Genomic DNA, 17,103 nt, shown 5'->3' on the forward strand with positions numbered 1-17,103 from the left:
ATGCCAATGCATGCAGTATTTGGGACTGATGGGTAACGATTGTATTTCTGAAGGACAACAATGTAAACTTCCTAGGTAGACAATGCTGGAAAAACTCAGCGGGTGCAGCAGCATCTATGGAGCGAAGGAAATAGGCAACGTTTCGGGCCGAAACCCTTCTTCAGACTGATGGGGGGTGGCGGGGAGAAGAAAGGAAAAAGGAGGAGGAGCCAGAGGGCTGAGGGAGAGATAGGGAGGGGAGGAGACAGCAAGGGCTAACAAAATTGGGAGAATTCAATGTTCATGCCCCCAGGATGCAGACTCCCCAAGCAGAATATGAGGTGCTGTTCCTCCAATTTCCGGTGTTGCTCGCTCTGGCCATGGAGGAGACCCAGGACAGAGAGGTCGGATGGGGAATGGGAGAGAGAGTTGAAGTGCTGAGCCACCGGGAGGTCAGGTTGGTTATTGCGGACCGAGCGGAGGTGTTCGGCGAAACCTTCATTTTTTATTTTCTGACCAAGTGCTGTTCTTATATTTAAAATGGAAAGTATGTTATACACCTCTGAATTATCCAACATCAACAAATCAGATAAGATCTACAAATAGATATTTCTCTTCAGTTTATATAGGAATGAAAATATTACCTACCTTGAGCGCTGATGAAAATCAATGGCTCTGTGCGTGGAACCATATCTTTAGGGGGTAGCACAGACACATTAAACACTTGCTCTTTACCTAGGTTAAAGGAAAAATATATTTATTTATTCAGAAGGTTATATCAATATACTGCTCTATCCTCTTCAATCCAGACACAATCCTAATATAAAATATGTAGATGTTCTTTCATTGACATTATCTCTAAATCTTGAAATTCCCAACCTAACAACACTTGGAAGTATTTTTATCATGATGACTGCATCAGTTCAAGGTAACTTACCAAAGGGTCTCATGGGCAGTATGAAATGGACAATAACTACTAACTCTTGCTGACCATGCCCATACTCTGCAAATTAATTAATAAAAACATCTTTGAATCAAAAACCTTTGCTTCTGGTAGAGTATGGTGAATTTGCAGGATTGTTATGGAGGCAAGATCATTTGTAGTATTTAAAGAGGAAATAGGTGCATGTTTTGAAAGTTCAGGGATTGAGGACTGCGGATATCGGAACACAAGAAGAGATGAAGCCTGGGACAGTACAGTCGTGATTAATTGTGGGGTCGAGTGGCCTACTAATGTTCCTATATTCTTGTATTCTTAATTATTTTCCCTGATAACTATATATTCGTGTGTACTCTGTTGCTTTTTATAGTCAAAACATGGAAACCGGCCCTTTGGCCCAACTTGTCTAAACCTACCAATATGCCCCATCTAAGCTAGTTCTACCTGCCTGCATTTGGCCTAAAAAATTTCTCTTAAACCTTTCCATCGATTATCTCATTGATCATTTGAGTCTTTTAAATGTTGTTATAGTACCAGCCTCAACTATCTCCTCCATCTGCTCGTTCCATATACCCATATCTCTGTGTGGAAAAGATGCTGCACAGGTTCCGAGTAATTTTTTTTCCCTCTCACCTTAAATCACTTTTGTTGCTTTCCTGAGAGTTGCCAACTCTCCTGCTGTATACAGACTCTGCCGAAACATTTGCAGCAGTGTCTGTTTCTATCTTTTTGATTAAATTCTTGATCATTTGTCTGCATATCATTTATGTAGTCAATGTAACAGATTGATAACAGTCCGGTAAAGCATATTTATGGCACAATTTAAATAAAAGATGAGGTTCCTGAAAACTATGTATTCTGAAGGCTAATAATATGAGTGAACCTTACCTTTGGGATTCAAATCGTGAGTGTCCACTGGGAGTTCAGTTTTGATTCCCTCTGGCTGCAGAAAGAAAGAATACACTGAGTATGTTTGCATTTGGTTTATTCTAGGTTTAAGATATTGACTCAAGTTGCTAGAACTGCTTATATTACATATTATTTGTAACACAATTCTTCAGCACTTCAGGCCACCATCAGTCCAATACTCCCTCAATCATATAAATGGGAAGAATGCAAAGATCACCCTTCTGTTGACTTGCTCTTCTAATGGCAGACTGCCAACATGCCCTTCAAACCCCATCAATCTACTGCTTTAAATACCTGGGAGTCCACATCACAGAGGATCTGACATGGACTATACACACTGCCACTCCGGCGAGTAAGGCAAGGCAGCGCCTTTACCACCTCAGGCAGCTGAGGAAATTCAGAGTCTCTCTGAGGATCCTTCAGTGTTTCTACTCTGGGGCTGTATAAAGCATCTTTCTGGTTTGGGAACAGCTCTGCCCAGGACAGGAAGGCTCTGCAGAGAGTAGTGCATTCGGCCGAACACACTGCGGGAACTACACTAGCCCCCCTGCAAGACCTATACACCAGGAGGTGCAGATCCAGAGCCAGCAACATTATGGGGGACCCCTTCCACCCCAGCAACGGACTGTTCCAGCTGCTACGGTCAGGCAAACGCCTCCGCTGTCACGCTGTGAAAACAGAGAGGATGAGACGGAGTTTCTTCCCACAGGCCGTCAGGACTGTAAACTCTATCTCACTAGGGACTAATTTACTGTTGTGTTGTGTATTTTTAATTTTTATTTTCTAACATGTAAATACTGATTCTGTTCTATTCTATTCTGTAGTTTTTGCACAATCCGCAGGCATTGCCACTTTCATTTCACTGCACATCTTGTATGTGTAAGTGACAAATAAAGTTGACTTGAGTTGACCCAGCTGTGCCTCCTGTCCTTGTGCTGGGTCAAGTCACTTCCTGCAGGTTCCACATCATCCTGACTTTAAAATCTATTACCACTCCTTCATCCTCATTGATTGCAAATATACATTAGCACAGTCAGTAAGTTAACCAGGAACTTTGCCAAACTGCTAGTTTATACCTCTTCCCAATCGCTGTTCCCCAATATCCTGAAAATATGTTCCCAAGAATACTATCAAATTGTTTATCATCAAAATCTGGATTCTGAACAATATGTCTGCTTCAGCAATTTAGATCTATTTCAGATTTTGGACTCAAGGTGAAACTAATCTGTTGCAATCACATATTCCTGGATCTGGAAAACTTGATAATATTGAACTTACCAGCACTCGGAGGGGCTTTCTCACTGCATCATTCACAAATACACCGTTAACTGATGCCTTGACTTCAATCATTATTTCCCCAATTGTCAATGGGATTATAACATAAGGCACCACAGCAGTTGATTTCTTTGGAATTTTGATTATCGTAGTATATCGTTCTGTTCGTTTTGCATTGCTGCACATGTTCTCATTGTAAGGAAATTGCACACGAACCTGGAAGTTAAAGCGCAATTGCAATACAGGAAAATGTAAAGGAGAAACTAATTTCATTTCAGTCAAAAAAGCCCTCCTTAAAATATGATATGAAATGGAGGTATCGTCAACCTTTGCCAAGGATCCCTTACCTCTACTTTGAAAAGCAACACAGTTCTGGGACAATATTTTTGCTCCAGCCTACATCACTAAAGCAATTTATCTGACATTTGCAAGTTGATTTTTGGGATCTTTCTGTGAACCAACAACCTCAATGGCTTTCTACATTTCAATGGTGACTTGACTTCAAGCACTAGGATTTTGTCAGTAAAACACATTGACTGTCCCGAGAGGTGGCAATGTGAAAAATCCACATATAATAATTGTGATTATGATAAATATTATACATAACAAAAAAGTTGCAGATACACAGTGGTAATGAGTGTTTAATGACAGGAAATGTATCTATTCTTAATTAGTAATGAGTTCAACAAATGACAATTCAAGAGCTCTGATGGTGGTTTATATCTGTGGTTCCCAACCTTTTTTTAGCTCATGGCCCCCCTTGGGGTCTTTTAATTTTTCTGTGCCCCCCCCCCCCCCCGACATTATTAGCGGAAAAAAAGTACTTCAATATTATAATGCCTTCCATAAAAATATCAGTGTCTATTAATTGCACAAATATTCTCTTTTATTCTATTCCACAAACATCAAAAATATTTCAACTACATAGATTTAAATTAATTAAAACTGAAATTTAGAAGGCAACAGGTTGGTAGCTCTGTGCCCCCCTTCATTGAACCTGTGGCCCCCTAAATCCCAAAATGTTTCTGTGCCCCCCCCCCCCCCCCCCCCGAAATTTGTCATGGGGGCCATATGGCCCCAGGTTGGGAATCACTGGTTTATATGATTGAAATCTAGGATCAATAGGTGATGATAGGAGAGAAAGATTTATAGAATGGGATGAATAATGAAAGATAAGACTTTGAAACAACCTGATGGAATGAATAATTAAAAATTATCAGCTGTTCTCCATCTCATTTTCTTTTAAATGAAACCTACATTTTGTTTTTCGACCATCTCTTCACATGCCTACTGTAGTCTGTGCCTGAAACATCTCCTCAATGATCTCCCACTTTTCCAGTCAATAGTTTTTCCTGTAATTCTTTGGGCCATTTACTCAGGTAGATTCCCTCTCATCTCACAAAAAATGTCCATCTTACCGTAATATCTTTATGATGATAATTGTAGAGGACTGCTCTAATTTCCACTTGTTCATAGCGTACGGTTGCGTATGGAAGTCGAAGGTCAATGAAAAAGTCTTTTAGCACGGTGACATCATAGGGTTCTGCAATGCATACTCCTGCACAAAAAACAGATAGTATTTTTAATACTACCCCAATTATTTTTTTAAAGTCTAACGCACAAAGGTAATGTGTTTAAGAAGGAACTGCAGATGCTGGAAAATCGAAGGTACACAAAAATGCTGGAGAAACTCAGCGGGTGCAGCAGCATCTATGGAGCGAAGGAAATAGGCAACGTTTCGGGCCGAAACCCTTCTTCAGGGTAATGTAGCAGAAAATCTAATTTACTCCCAAAGCTGAAAAAGATAAAGTTCATTTCTCTCACAAATGAAATGAACTTGAACCTGATGTTTCAAAATTAAGTGACTCACATTCCCATGAAAAGGTATGGTATGGTTTTAAATCGACCAACTTGCCACAATAAACCACAAATCATCTCCAATTGGTAGAACCTTTAAAAATGGTGATATTGTTATATTAAGTAAATTGCCATTCATTTTCTTCTTTAAATTAGGAGATGGGGGACTTCATAGAAAGTCTTACAGCAGAGCACTTCCCAGTAAGTCTCAGTATGCATCTTTAAGAATCTTTTTGATTGCAATGCAGACCTACTCCAAATTTTAATTATATTCTGCAACTGTGCATCGATATTATATCTATATTATAAGTCCCAATAAAGTGTTTCTCTCATTATATCTTCCTCTTTGGCTTCCATCTCGATCAAGACATTCTGTGTCAAGTTCAAGTTCAAGTGAGTTTATTGGCATGGTTAATTGTAGAGGACCAACCCTTGCTTCCTTCTTTTTCGACACACGTAAATCTTCTATGACCTGGTGTTATTTCTCTCTCCCTTATATTCCTGGTGGTTATGATAAAAGTTATCAAAGCACCCATAATGCAAGTTTCATGTAATGATGATTCAGCTGCCAATAGCAGCTGTTTCATTGTCGCTGTTTCACTATTTATATACCACACTTTGACACAACTGGTGGTCCCAACAAATAAATGGATGGTCCTGCTGACAATGCATTATTTTTTTCCTGTTCCCTACTGCATTGATATTTTGTAAGTGCAAGAAGCTCCTAAATTAAAAGAAAATGTCAGTCACCATTTGCATTAGATGCCAGCACAATTATGCATCTATTCCCCTTTCCTTTGAAACATAGAAACATAGAAATTAGGTGCAGGAGTAGCCTATCCAAGTCATTTTGAATCGTTACCCCTTTGTCATTTAACCTCTCTTGTCTTCTATTCCTGCCCCATTTATTTTTTTCTCTTGAATCTTAACATTTTTTATCTTTAAATTTTCCTGGTTCTGATGACAGATCCTCATCCCAGAACCACTTTTCTCTTTCATAGATAAGCCTGGCCTATTAATTTTTACTGGCATTTTCGATATTCATTTCAGATTTTCAACCTCTGGAACATTTTATTTTTGCATAAGTTCAAGTTCAAGTGAGTTTATTGTCATGTGTCCCTGTATAGGACAATGAAATTCTTGCTTTGCTTAAGCACACAGAAAATAGTAGGCATTTACTACAAAACAGATAAATGTGTCCATATACCATGATATAAATATATACACACATGAATAAATAAACTGGTAGTGCAAATAACAGAAAGTGGTTGCTAATAATCAGAGTTTTGTCCGAGCCAGGTTTAATAGCCTGATGGCTGAGGGGAAGTAGCTATTCCTGAACCTGGTTGTTGCAGTCTTCAGGATCCTGTACCTTCTACCTGAAGGTAGCAGGGATACGAGTGTGTGGCCAGGATGGTGTGGGTCTTTGATGATACTGCCAGCCTTTTTGAGGCAGCGACTGCGATAAATCCCCTCGATGGAAGGAAGGTCAGAGCCGATGATGGACTGGGCAGTGTTTACTACTTTTTGTAGTCTTTTCCTCTCCAGGGCGCTCAAATTGCCGAACCAAGCCACGATGCAACCTGCTCAGCATGCTCTCGACTGTGCACCTGTAGAAGTTAGAGAGAGTCTTCCTTGACAATCCGACTCTCCGTAATCTTCTCAGGAAGTAGAGGCGCTGATGAGCTTTTTTGATAATTGCGTTAATAACTACATCTTATAAAATCCTTTGCCTTGTGCTCTCTAATAACACTGTAGATTTTTAGCATCAATCATCATATTTTATCACTCTAGATAAAATAAATTGACAGTCAGTTTCCTTCTGTGTTTCGTACTCTGGTTGTATGAAAAGAAAGAAAATGCAAATGTTTTGAACATATTTGCTTCTATTGGCCCTTAATATACATGGATATTGATTATAACATTTGTATAACCCATAAAAATCTTGCCTTCTGTTGGAGATACACTGACAGCCTGTATTTCCCAAGTAGTGATTGAATCTTTGAGGTAATGCATTATATCCACTGATGCCACGCTGTTTAAGAGGGGAAAAAAGTATATTAAACTCATTTTGCACATAGTCAGACTGTGCTCTTTGCTGTTAACTATATACAGTATTTGTTGCAAAAGGTTTAAACTAGTATTTACTAAGTTGAAGATATACCAAATCATCTAATTTTCTGCAATTCACCACCTGCAGCTCATATATTTATTCAATGTCATAAAACTGTATAGAACAGAAACAGGGCTTTTAGTCCAACACATCCATACCAACCAAGTAACCTAACCAAGCAAGCCCTACTTGCCAGTGCATAGCACATATCCTCCAAGCCTTTCCCATTGTATGCGTATCCCAAGTATCGTTTATATGTCATAATTGTGCCCACTCTACCACTTCTTCTGGCAGCTTGTTTCATGTGCAAACCACCCTCTGCAAGAAAAAGTTGCCTCTCAGGTAGCTTCTCCTTTATTTCTCTCACCTTAAACCCATGCCTTCCAAATTTCACAGTAAGTTATTAATGAGTTTCCAAAGATTAATCTGAAGAAGGGTCTCGACCCGAAATGTCGCCCATTTCCTTCGCTCCATAGATGCTGCCTCACCCGTTGAGTTTCTCCAGCATTTTTGTCTACCTTCGATACATAGAAACATAGAAAATAGGTGCAGGAGGAGGCCAGCACCGCCATTCATTGTGATCATGGCTGATCGTCCCCTATCAATAACCCGTGCCTGCCTTCTCCCCATATCCCTTGACTCCACTAGCCCCTAGAGCTCTATCTAACTCTCTCTTAAATCCATCCAGTGACTTGGCCTCCACTGCCCTCTGTGGCAGGGAATTCCACAAATTCACAACTCTCTGGGTGAAAAAGTGTTTTCTCACCTCAGTCTTAAATGACCTCCCCTTTATTCTAAGACTGTGGCCCCTGGTTCTGGACTCACCCAACATTGGGAACATTTTTCCTGCATCTAGCTTGTCCAGTCCTTTTATAATTTCATATGTTTCTATAAGATCCCCCTCATCCTTCTAAACCAGTGAATACAAGCCTAGTCTTTTTAATCTTTCCTCATATGACAGTCCCGCCATCCCAGGGATCAATCTTGTGAAACGATGCGGCCCTGCCTCAATCACAAGGATGTCCTTCCTCAAATTAGGAGACCAAAACTGTACACAATACTCTAGATGTGGTCTCACCAGAGCCCTATACAACTGCAGAAGAACCTCTTTACTCCGATACTGAAATCCTCTTGTTATGAATTGTTATGATAAATTAGCACATTTCTTTTCTAAATTACAAATTTAATTATTTGCACCAAATTCCAGTCAAATGCTAAGAATAAAAAACCTTAATTGAATGCAAACCTTGGCAGCATCCTGGGTTAATTTTGCATCAAAAAATGTAATTGAATTATGCAGTATGAACAACACACATTCATTGTAAGATTTCAGGATAAATACCCATTCTTGCCCTGTGGAAGAGTATATGTGTGCCAGAGCCAGCTTTCTGGGAACTGAGACCTGACTGTTATATCCTCATAGTTAACGTAATCTTCATCAGTACCTAAGGGAAGAGTAAATGCATTTAAATGTTATTTAACCTTAGAGAGAGAGAGAGAGAGAGAGAGAGAGAGAGAGAGAGAGAGAATTGCCGGAGAACATTTGATGACTTTAACAGAACTACCAAGTTAAGAGGAACTGTGCAAATCGATGAACAATTTACTGACTCTATCTACAACTTCCTTGCACCGTGGAAGTCCTGTCCATAGTAATGATGATTACCCAGCCATAACAATCCATTACATCAATATGATCTAATGTAGTTGTGAACGTTCTCACTCACCTCCTCCTAAACCTTCTTTTGAAGAACTCCTGGCTTCCATTCGGAATTTCTTCTTCCTGAGATTTTCTCATGGGAAAGAGAAGCCTATTCAACCTTACTATTTTGCTCTAAGAGAGTAATTTGGAAACACTTCCCCTGCATTCCTCCCCTTCCTGGAGGAACAAAAAGTAAACCAGGAGAACCAACAAGACATCAAATTCACTCTATCTATATGGCCCAGGGAAGCTCAGGAACACATTGCCAGCCAGTAGCAAATTAACACACATTTTTCAATTCTAAATTACAAACATGGGAGAAAGTGCATAAATAGAACCATTAGAACTGAGAGGAAAGACTGGAGAGGCAAGGACAAGCGTCTTCAGTAAACAGTGTTGGAACAATCAAATTCATGCCTTTACTTAAAACTGGTTGGTAACTTGAAACCTGATAGACTTTGTGAAAAACTATTTCAGTAGCTAATTCAGTAACTGTTTCAGTATCTGGGGAGAAATTTCCTTTCCTCGCCTGACATTTTTTAACATAGACCCTCAGCAGTACAGCTGACTCTAGACTGAAATGTCTACAGCATTTTAAGATCTAAATATTGGCCATGCCACAATAAATACATCAAGTAAATTAATTAGAGGGAAATTATGAAGGAACATGTCTGATAGCCCCAGAGAAGAACCATTAACCATTAAAGTTCGATCGGGAGAGTCTGTTGGTAGATCATGGGGTAGCTGGCAAGTAGGAGGCTTTCAAAATTAAGCTAGCAAGATGTTCAGCAAGTTCTGTACGGGTGATGGGTGAGGTTGACATGTTTAGGGAACATTGGTTGATGAGAAATGTTGAAGCTCTGATCAGGAAAAAGGAGGGATATGCCAGATTCAGGCAGTTGGGATCATCAAACTAATCTCTCTGTGAGTATAAGTGCAGTGGTATACTTAGCAAGACAATCAGGAGGGCTAAAAGAAGACGTGAAAATGATCTGGCAGGCAAGAAATCAATCAGACATGCAAGAAAATCTGAATTCTACAGGGAAATTAAGAGTAAAAGCATGGATCGGGAAAGAAACAGTCTCCTTAAAGATTATAATGGGTGTCTTTGTATAGTCAGAAGAGATATTAAACAAATATTTCACTTCTGGTTTTTACAGATTGCAGAAACAAAGAAATTGAGGCATATGTTATATTAATAATAATAATGGATGGGATTTATATAGCGCCTTTCTAATACTCAAGGCGCTTTACATCGCATTATTCATTCACTCCTCAGTCACACTCGGTGGTGGTAAGCTACTTCTGTATCCACAGCTGCCCTGGGGCAGACTGACGGAAGCGTGGCTGCCAATCTGCGCTTACGGCCCGTCCGACCACCACCAGTCCCCTCACACACATTCACACACAGGCAAAGGTGGGTGAAGTGTCTTGCCCAAGGACACAACGACAGTATGCACTCCAAGCGGGATTCGAACCGGCTACCTTCCGGTTGCCAGCCGAACACTTAGCCCACTGCGCCATCTGTCGTCATCAATCATATTCAAATTAACAAAGAGGGGATCATCTGTGTTTTATAGCACATTAAGATGGATAAATGTCCATAACCTGACCAAGTGCATCCTTGGACCCTGTGGGAAGCTTGTAACGAAATTGCAGAGGCCCTCAAAGAGATCGTGTGTATCTTCGATGGGGCAGCGGTAGAGTTGCTGCATTACAGCATTTGCAGTGCCAGAGACCCGGGTTTGATCCCGACTACAGGTGTTGCCTGTACAGAGTTTGTAGGTTAATTGGCTTAGTGCAAGTGCAAATGATCCTAATGTGTGTAGGTAGTGTTAATGTGCGGGGATCGCTGGTTGGTGCCGGTCGGAGTGGACTCAGTGGGCCAAAGGGCCTGTTTCCGCGCTGTATCTCAAAACTAAACTATAGGTGGACATCCAGAAGACTGGAAGGTGGCTAATATTGTCAAATTATTTTAAAAGGGCAGTAAAAGTCAAGTTAGGAAACTATAGGGCAGTTAGCCTGACATTTGTGGTGGGAGGGTTGTTGGAGGGGATTCTTAAGGACTGGATCTAACACCAATTAGATAGGCAAGGAAAGATTTGGGATGGTCCACTAGGTCTTGTGCATAGGAAATCGTGTCCCACAAATCAGACAGACTTTTTCGAAGAAGTCTTAGAGAGGATTGATGAGAGTAGGGCAGTGGATGTCATCAGTATATAGTTTCCTATAGTTTCCTAAAGAGCCGGCCTGTCCCACTTTCCCGAGTTAATCGCGAATTCTCCCGCGTTTTCCCCTTGTTTGTGTGTATATATAAATATATGTGTGTACTCTGTTGTGCCACAGCAAGTAAGAATTTCATTGTTCTATCTGGGACATATTTGTCTTTTCTTTGACTGGATGGAATACAAACAAAAGCTTTTCACTGTACCTCCGGTACACATGACAAAAATAAAAAACTAAACTAAACTAATATCCAAACTCATCTTTTCCTCTCATAAAAAGGCATTTTACTCTCTAAAATGCTTTTATTCCAACTGGGATTTTACCTTTAAAGAAAAGAATTCAATACTTACTTCGACCTAACCTCAGCGTGCTTTTTTGAAGCTGTCCCATATATTTTGTAACTGTTTCACAACAGTGCTTGAAGGCATTGCGGCAGTCATTTCCCTTAGTTATTCTTCTGGCCCTATTACTACAGCTGAGAAGCATGAGGTTTAATGTAAATCCAGCGTTACAACAGCGTTGTAGTAGTGTAGTTTTGAACTTCTGCACTGAAATAAAAAGCAAAGTTTTAAAAACTCATACAGATAAATAATTAGTTTGGTGATGTCACATAGAAACAAGCCTCTCAGTCCACTGTCTCATCCATTCACACTAGTCCCCTGTAATCCTTCTTTGTCAATCACTCCCTACACAAGAGGTGCAACTTTACAGAGACCAAATAACCCACAAACGCACACATCTTTGGGATGTGGGAGGGAACTGGAGCATCCGGAGGAAACCCACGTGGCCACAGGGACAACGTGCAAACTCCTCATAGACAGCACCCAAGGTCAGGATCAAACCCGGGTATCTGGTGCAATGAGGCTGCAGTTCTGCCAGCTATGCCATTGTGACACCCAAAACTAAAAGGAAGACTGAGCAAGGAATCTTAAGAAATCAAGGCATCTTACAACCAATAAACTACTCCTGAGGCATGAAATGCATCAGACGTTTAGCGCACACTAGGTGGGTATATGGAACGTGCTGCCAGAGAAGGTCGCTGAAGCATACATGAGCATTTTAAAAGATACTTGGACAGGTACATAGATGGAAAGGTTTAGAGGAATATGGGCCAAACGCAGACAAATGGGGCCAACTTAGTGGCCGCATCTTGGCTGGCATGGATGGGTTGAGCCGTGGGGCCTGTTTCAATGGTGTATTACTCTATGACTCGAAATGGTCATTATTATATTTAAATCAATTTCTGTAAGGTCACATTTTGAATAGATTACAGTCACAAGTAAAAAAGCTGCCATCAAAAAAATTATTTCATCCATGAATTATATAAGTGAACTATTTCTTAAATTATAAATACATACGTGTCTCAGATTTGAGCTCTGCCAGTGCTGTTGCACGCCGCTTGCGTAGATTTGGCTGTTTACACCTCAGCTCTGCAATAAATATTGGAAAGATACAAATATGAATGATAATTTGAAACCCTGGTGTTGCACGAGTGTCCTGTGGTATGGAATTTTATGACACAAATGCATGTACTCATTTTCCAAATGGTCTTTTGAAAATGGAGGCATCTCTCGTTTTATGCAGGGGTTACATACTTGAAGACTAATGCATAAATCAAAAAGCACATAAACCAAACATACGGCAGGCACTGCACGCGACCACACTGCCTTAAGGTGCCAGGCATAAATTTGAGTGCGTTATTCAAAAATAGAAACACAATAGAAACTTCAGTAGTAATTAGGCAAGCGCAATATTTTCAAACAAGCACTTTATGTATATGAGGTCCAGAACATAAAACTACCGTAACCAACTAGTCAACCATTGCTAACATGTTTATTTTTTTAGCCAATGAGCAAAGAATCTTAAGAAAGTGAAGTAATATTAAAATCCACAAATTGAAGACTGAAACAGTCACATGCAGGAGGAAACTGTATGATATAATTCATAGTACATTATGAAATAACAAGTCGACTACCTATCTGTACTACCTTCTGATGCTCAAGGCATCTTACAACCAATAAACTACTCCTGAGGCATAGAAACATAGAAATATAGAAAATAGGTGCAGGAGTAGGCCATTCGGCCCTTCGAGCCTGCACCGCCATTCAATATGATCATGGCTGATCATCCAACTCAGTATCCTGTACCTGCCTTCTCTCCATACCCCCTGATCCCTTTAGCCACAAGGGCCACATCTAACTCCCCCTTAAATACAGCCAATGAACTGGCCTCAACTACCTTCTGTGGCAGAGAATTGCAGAGATTCACCACTCTCTGTGTGAAAAATGTTGTCCTCATCTCGGTTCTAAAAGATTTCCCCTTTATCCTTGTTCTGGACTTCCCCAACATCGGGAACAATCTTCCTGCATCTAGCCTGTCCAACCCCTTAAGAATTTTGTAAGTTTCTATAAGATCCCCCCTCAATCTTCTAAATTCTAGCAAGTACAAGCCGAGTCTATCCAGTCTTTCTTCATATGAAAGTCACGCTGACCATGTACATTATTCCTACCTCTTATCTATGTACCTGTCCAAATGTCTCTTAAATTTTATGATAGGACATGCCTCAACTACCTCCACTGGCAGCTTGTTCCATATATCCACCACCCTTTGTGTAAAAAAGTTACCCCTCAGGTTCCTAGTAAATCTTTCCACCCTCACTCTAAACCTATGTCTTCTGGTTATTGATTCCCCCTCTCTGGGCCAAAGACATTGGGCGTTTACCCGATCTTTTCCTGCATTTACGCAAGCTATTCTGTCACTTTCACATCGAATCCCTACACCCTAGGGATAATTTACAGTCCAATCAACATACAAACCCACATGTCTTTGGGATGTGGGAGTAAACCAGAACATATGAAGGAAATCCACACGTTCACTGGAAAACATGCTAACTCCACACAGACACAGGGCAGGATCAAACCCACATGTCTGGCACTATGAGTTAGCAGCTCCTGCGTCATTTTGTATTCAAAGTGTTTCCTCATACAACAATAATGAGAAGCCTTCACCACACTTTCAAATCTAAATCAGGTGCCAATTCTTGCCAGCTCCAATATTCCTAGTAGCCTAGAGTTTGTCAATTTACAAACATTGGAGAATTGATGGGAACGTAAAGCTGGCTGTATCAATGTATCTGCGGAAACCAGGATTATTATAAAACACAAAGTGCTGCAGTAACTCAACAGGTCAGGTAGCATCTCCAGAGGACATGGATAGATGAATTTTCGGGTCAGGAACCTTCTTCAGACTATCCTTACGCATGTTGCCCTGAGATACTGCCTGACCCACTGGTCTACTCCAACACTTTGTGTTTTATCCAATATTCCAGCATCTGCAGTTCATTGTGTCTTTATTTTGAGATTACATTGCTGAGATACAGGTGATGTGTTGCAAATAGGGCCTAAAATAGAACTGTGGGAGCTGCCAGTGATAATAATTACAGAGCATTCCATTTAAACATTACCTCCTTGTTCTCCAAACAAACGATAGTCATAATTATAAAATGATCAGGATAAGGGGGAAGTCTTTTTGGACCGAGATGAGAAAATCATTTTTTACACAGAGAGTGATGAATTTGGAATTCTCTGCCACAGAAGGAAGTCCCTTTTTTCTCTATATATTTTTTGTCCTATGTGCAAATTTTTATCGTATATTGATTTAATGATTTGTTTGATGAGAAAAACATTTTTCACACAGAGGGTGGTGAACCTGTGGAATTCCCTGCCACAGAAGGTAGTTGAGGCCAGTTCATTGGGACGACAGATGGCACAATGGGCTAAGTGTTCGGCTGGCGACCGGAAGGTGGCCGGTTTCGAATCCCGCTTGGAGTGCATACTGTCGTTGTGTCCTTGGGCAAGACACTTCACCCACCTTTGCCTGTGTGTGAATGTGTGTGAGTGATTGGTGGTGGTCGGAGGGGCCGTAGGCGCAGAATGGCAGCCACGCTTCCGTCAGTCTGCCCCAGGGCAGCTGTGGCTACAGAAGTAGCTTACCACCACCGAGTGTGACTGAGGAGTGAATGAATAATGCGATGTAAAGCGCCTTGAGTATTAGAAAGGCGCTATATAAATCCCATCCATTATTATTATTATATTTAAGAGGGAGTTAGATGTGGCCCTTGTGGCTAAAGGGATCAGGGGGTATGGAGAGAAGGCAGGGATGGGATACTGAGTTGGATGATCAGCCAGGAAAATATTGAATGGTGGTGCAGGCTCGAAGGGCCGAATGGCCTACTCCTGCACCTATTTTCTATGTTTCTATCAGAAATACACCATTCAGTTTACAAAAAAATAATTCAAAACAGATTTATTTCAGAAACCAGTACCTGTTCTTGTTTCAGTCTTGAGGTCAGTGCTTGTTACGAAGGCTAATCCAGCATCTGAGAAAACACCAAAGACATCTCTGCCACTTCCAGGTGTGCAACCAATATCATTTTTCTCCACCACACTCCAGATCTGTATAGAACACAAACACAGAATGCATGTTAACTGGGGTGAATGTACTCTGAAGTCAGTTAGCAAGTTATAGCAGTGGAGAAGACCAGAGTCAAATACATATCCATCTGTATGCATTTCATTTAGAGAAGACTTTGGGCAATGCTCAAGATAAGACACATCATTGACCCAGCAAGTTATTAATCTAACTTATTTGTTAATTTCAGCCAAAGATTCAAACCCTACCAGAAGCCTAAAAACTCTAAAACCATTTAACTAACATAAGCTGGATGAAAAAGGTATAATAGAGAAAAAAGATCATAAAAACAAATGCATTGTCACATTAAAGGCAGAAGAACCTAAGAAATGAGCAGGAGTAGACCATCAGCCATTGTGCATACTCTAACTTTCAGCAAGTTTATGGGTGTTTTTATTCTGCAGCATTATTTCACTGTACAATCCCCATAGATGTGTCTAACCTCGGTGGATATGCCACTGTTGTCACAGACTTTATTAGCAAGTGTGCAGAAGACTATGTATCAAAGTAGACAGTTGGTGTAGTGCCCAACCGGAAACCATGAGGTCCACCCCCAATGCATTCTATGCCTGCTTTGAGCAGAAGGTCGTTGGTAAAATGCCACCCGCCCAACAATCTCCGGTGCGCCTGTATCACTAGATAATGTGGCAGGCGTAAGATCGACCTTCCTGAGAGTAAATCGCCAGAAAGCAACTGGCTCAGATGGAGTCCCTGGTCATGTCCTCAGAACATGTGTCGATCAGCTGGCATAAGTATTCGCAGACATCTTTCACGTTGAGGTGTCTACCTGTTTTAAAAAGACCACTACCATCCAGATGCTGAAGGAAAGTAAGGTAGTGGGGGTCTTAATGACTACCATCCAGTGGTTCTGAATCCACCATTATTATGTGCTTCAAGAGACTAGTTAATTCTAACGTCCAGTAACCCGTGATCCACAGCGGTTTGCTTACCATCGCCACAGGTTCACAGCGGATGCCATTTCCCTAGTCCCAAACTCATCTCTGGAACACGTGGACAAGGACTCCTAGGTTAGACTTCTGTTCATGGACTTTAACACCATAATCCCATCCAAACTCATCTTTAAATCCCCGAACCAAAGAATCAGCTCCCCCCCCCCTCTAACACTAGTTCCACAACTTTCTGATGCACAAACTCCAATAGGTGACAACACATCCTCTACAATAATTCTCAACATCGGAGCCCTGCATCATGTGTTCTCAGGTCCCTGCTGTACTCCCTTTACACTGACGAATGTATGGGCAAAATCGGCTCTAATTCCATCTACAGGTTTTCAGACAACGCCACTGTGGTGGGACGAAACACGAAACAAGGTGGAGTACAAGACGGAGGTAGAGAACTTAGTGACAAGGTGTTAGGATCCTGGGATGTCAGGACTTTCATATGAAGAAAGACTGGATAGACTCGGCTTGTACTCGCTAGAATTCAGAAGCTTGAGGGGGGATCTTATAGAAACTTACAACATTCTTAAGGGGTTGGACAGGCTAGATGCAGGAAGATTGTTCCCGATGTTGGGGAAGTCCAGAACAAGGGGTCACAGTTTAAGGATAAGGGGGAAATCTTTTAGGACCGAGATGAGAAAAACATTTTTTACACAGAGAGTTGTGAATCTCTGGA

The 17,103-nt window shown here is 40.9% G+C and overlaps 1 protein-coding gene across 3 annotated transcripts in view; it reads right to left on the reverse strand.

The window, feature by feature from the left end:
* The window catches only part of LOC116966058 (complement C3-like), a 209,170-nt gene that overhangs the window by 167,399 nt on the left and 24,668 nt on the right, over nt 1–17,103 (reverse strand). For 2 of the 3 annotated variants that reach the window (XM_033012203.1, XM_033012204.1), the window contains exons 15-23: nt 15,323–15,452; nt 12,357–12,428; nt 11,349–11,546; nt 8,416–8,518; nt 6,910–6,995; nt 4,522–4,661; nt 3,107–3,319; nt 1,808–1,862; nt 628–714 (exon numbers count right to left, since the gene is read on the reverse strand). In XM_033012203.1, the coding sequence (XP_032868094.1) occupies nt 628–714; nt 1,808–1,862; nt 3,107–3,319; nt 4,522–4,661; nt 6,910–6,995; nt 8,416–8,518; nt 11,349–11,546; nt 12,357–12,428; nt 15,323–15,452 (1,084 nt within the window). The remainder of the gene's footprint in view (nt 1–627; nt 715–1,807; nt 1,863–3,106; nt 3,320–4,521; nt 4,662–6,909; nt 6,996–8,415; nt 8,519–11,348; nt 11,547–12,356; nt 12,429–15,322; nt 15,453–17,103) is intronic. The other variant, XM_033012202.1, reaches the window with a different exon arrangement.

The sequence above is a fragment of the Amblyraja radiata genome, chromosome 35, assembly GCF_010909765.2.
Source record: "Amblyraja radiata isolate CabotCenter1 chromosome 35, sAmbRad1.1.pri, whole genome shotgun sequence".
NCBI lineage: Eukaryota > Metazoa > Chordata > Chondrichthyes > Rajiformes > Rajidae > Amblyraja > Amblyraja radiata.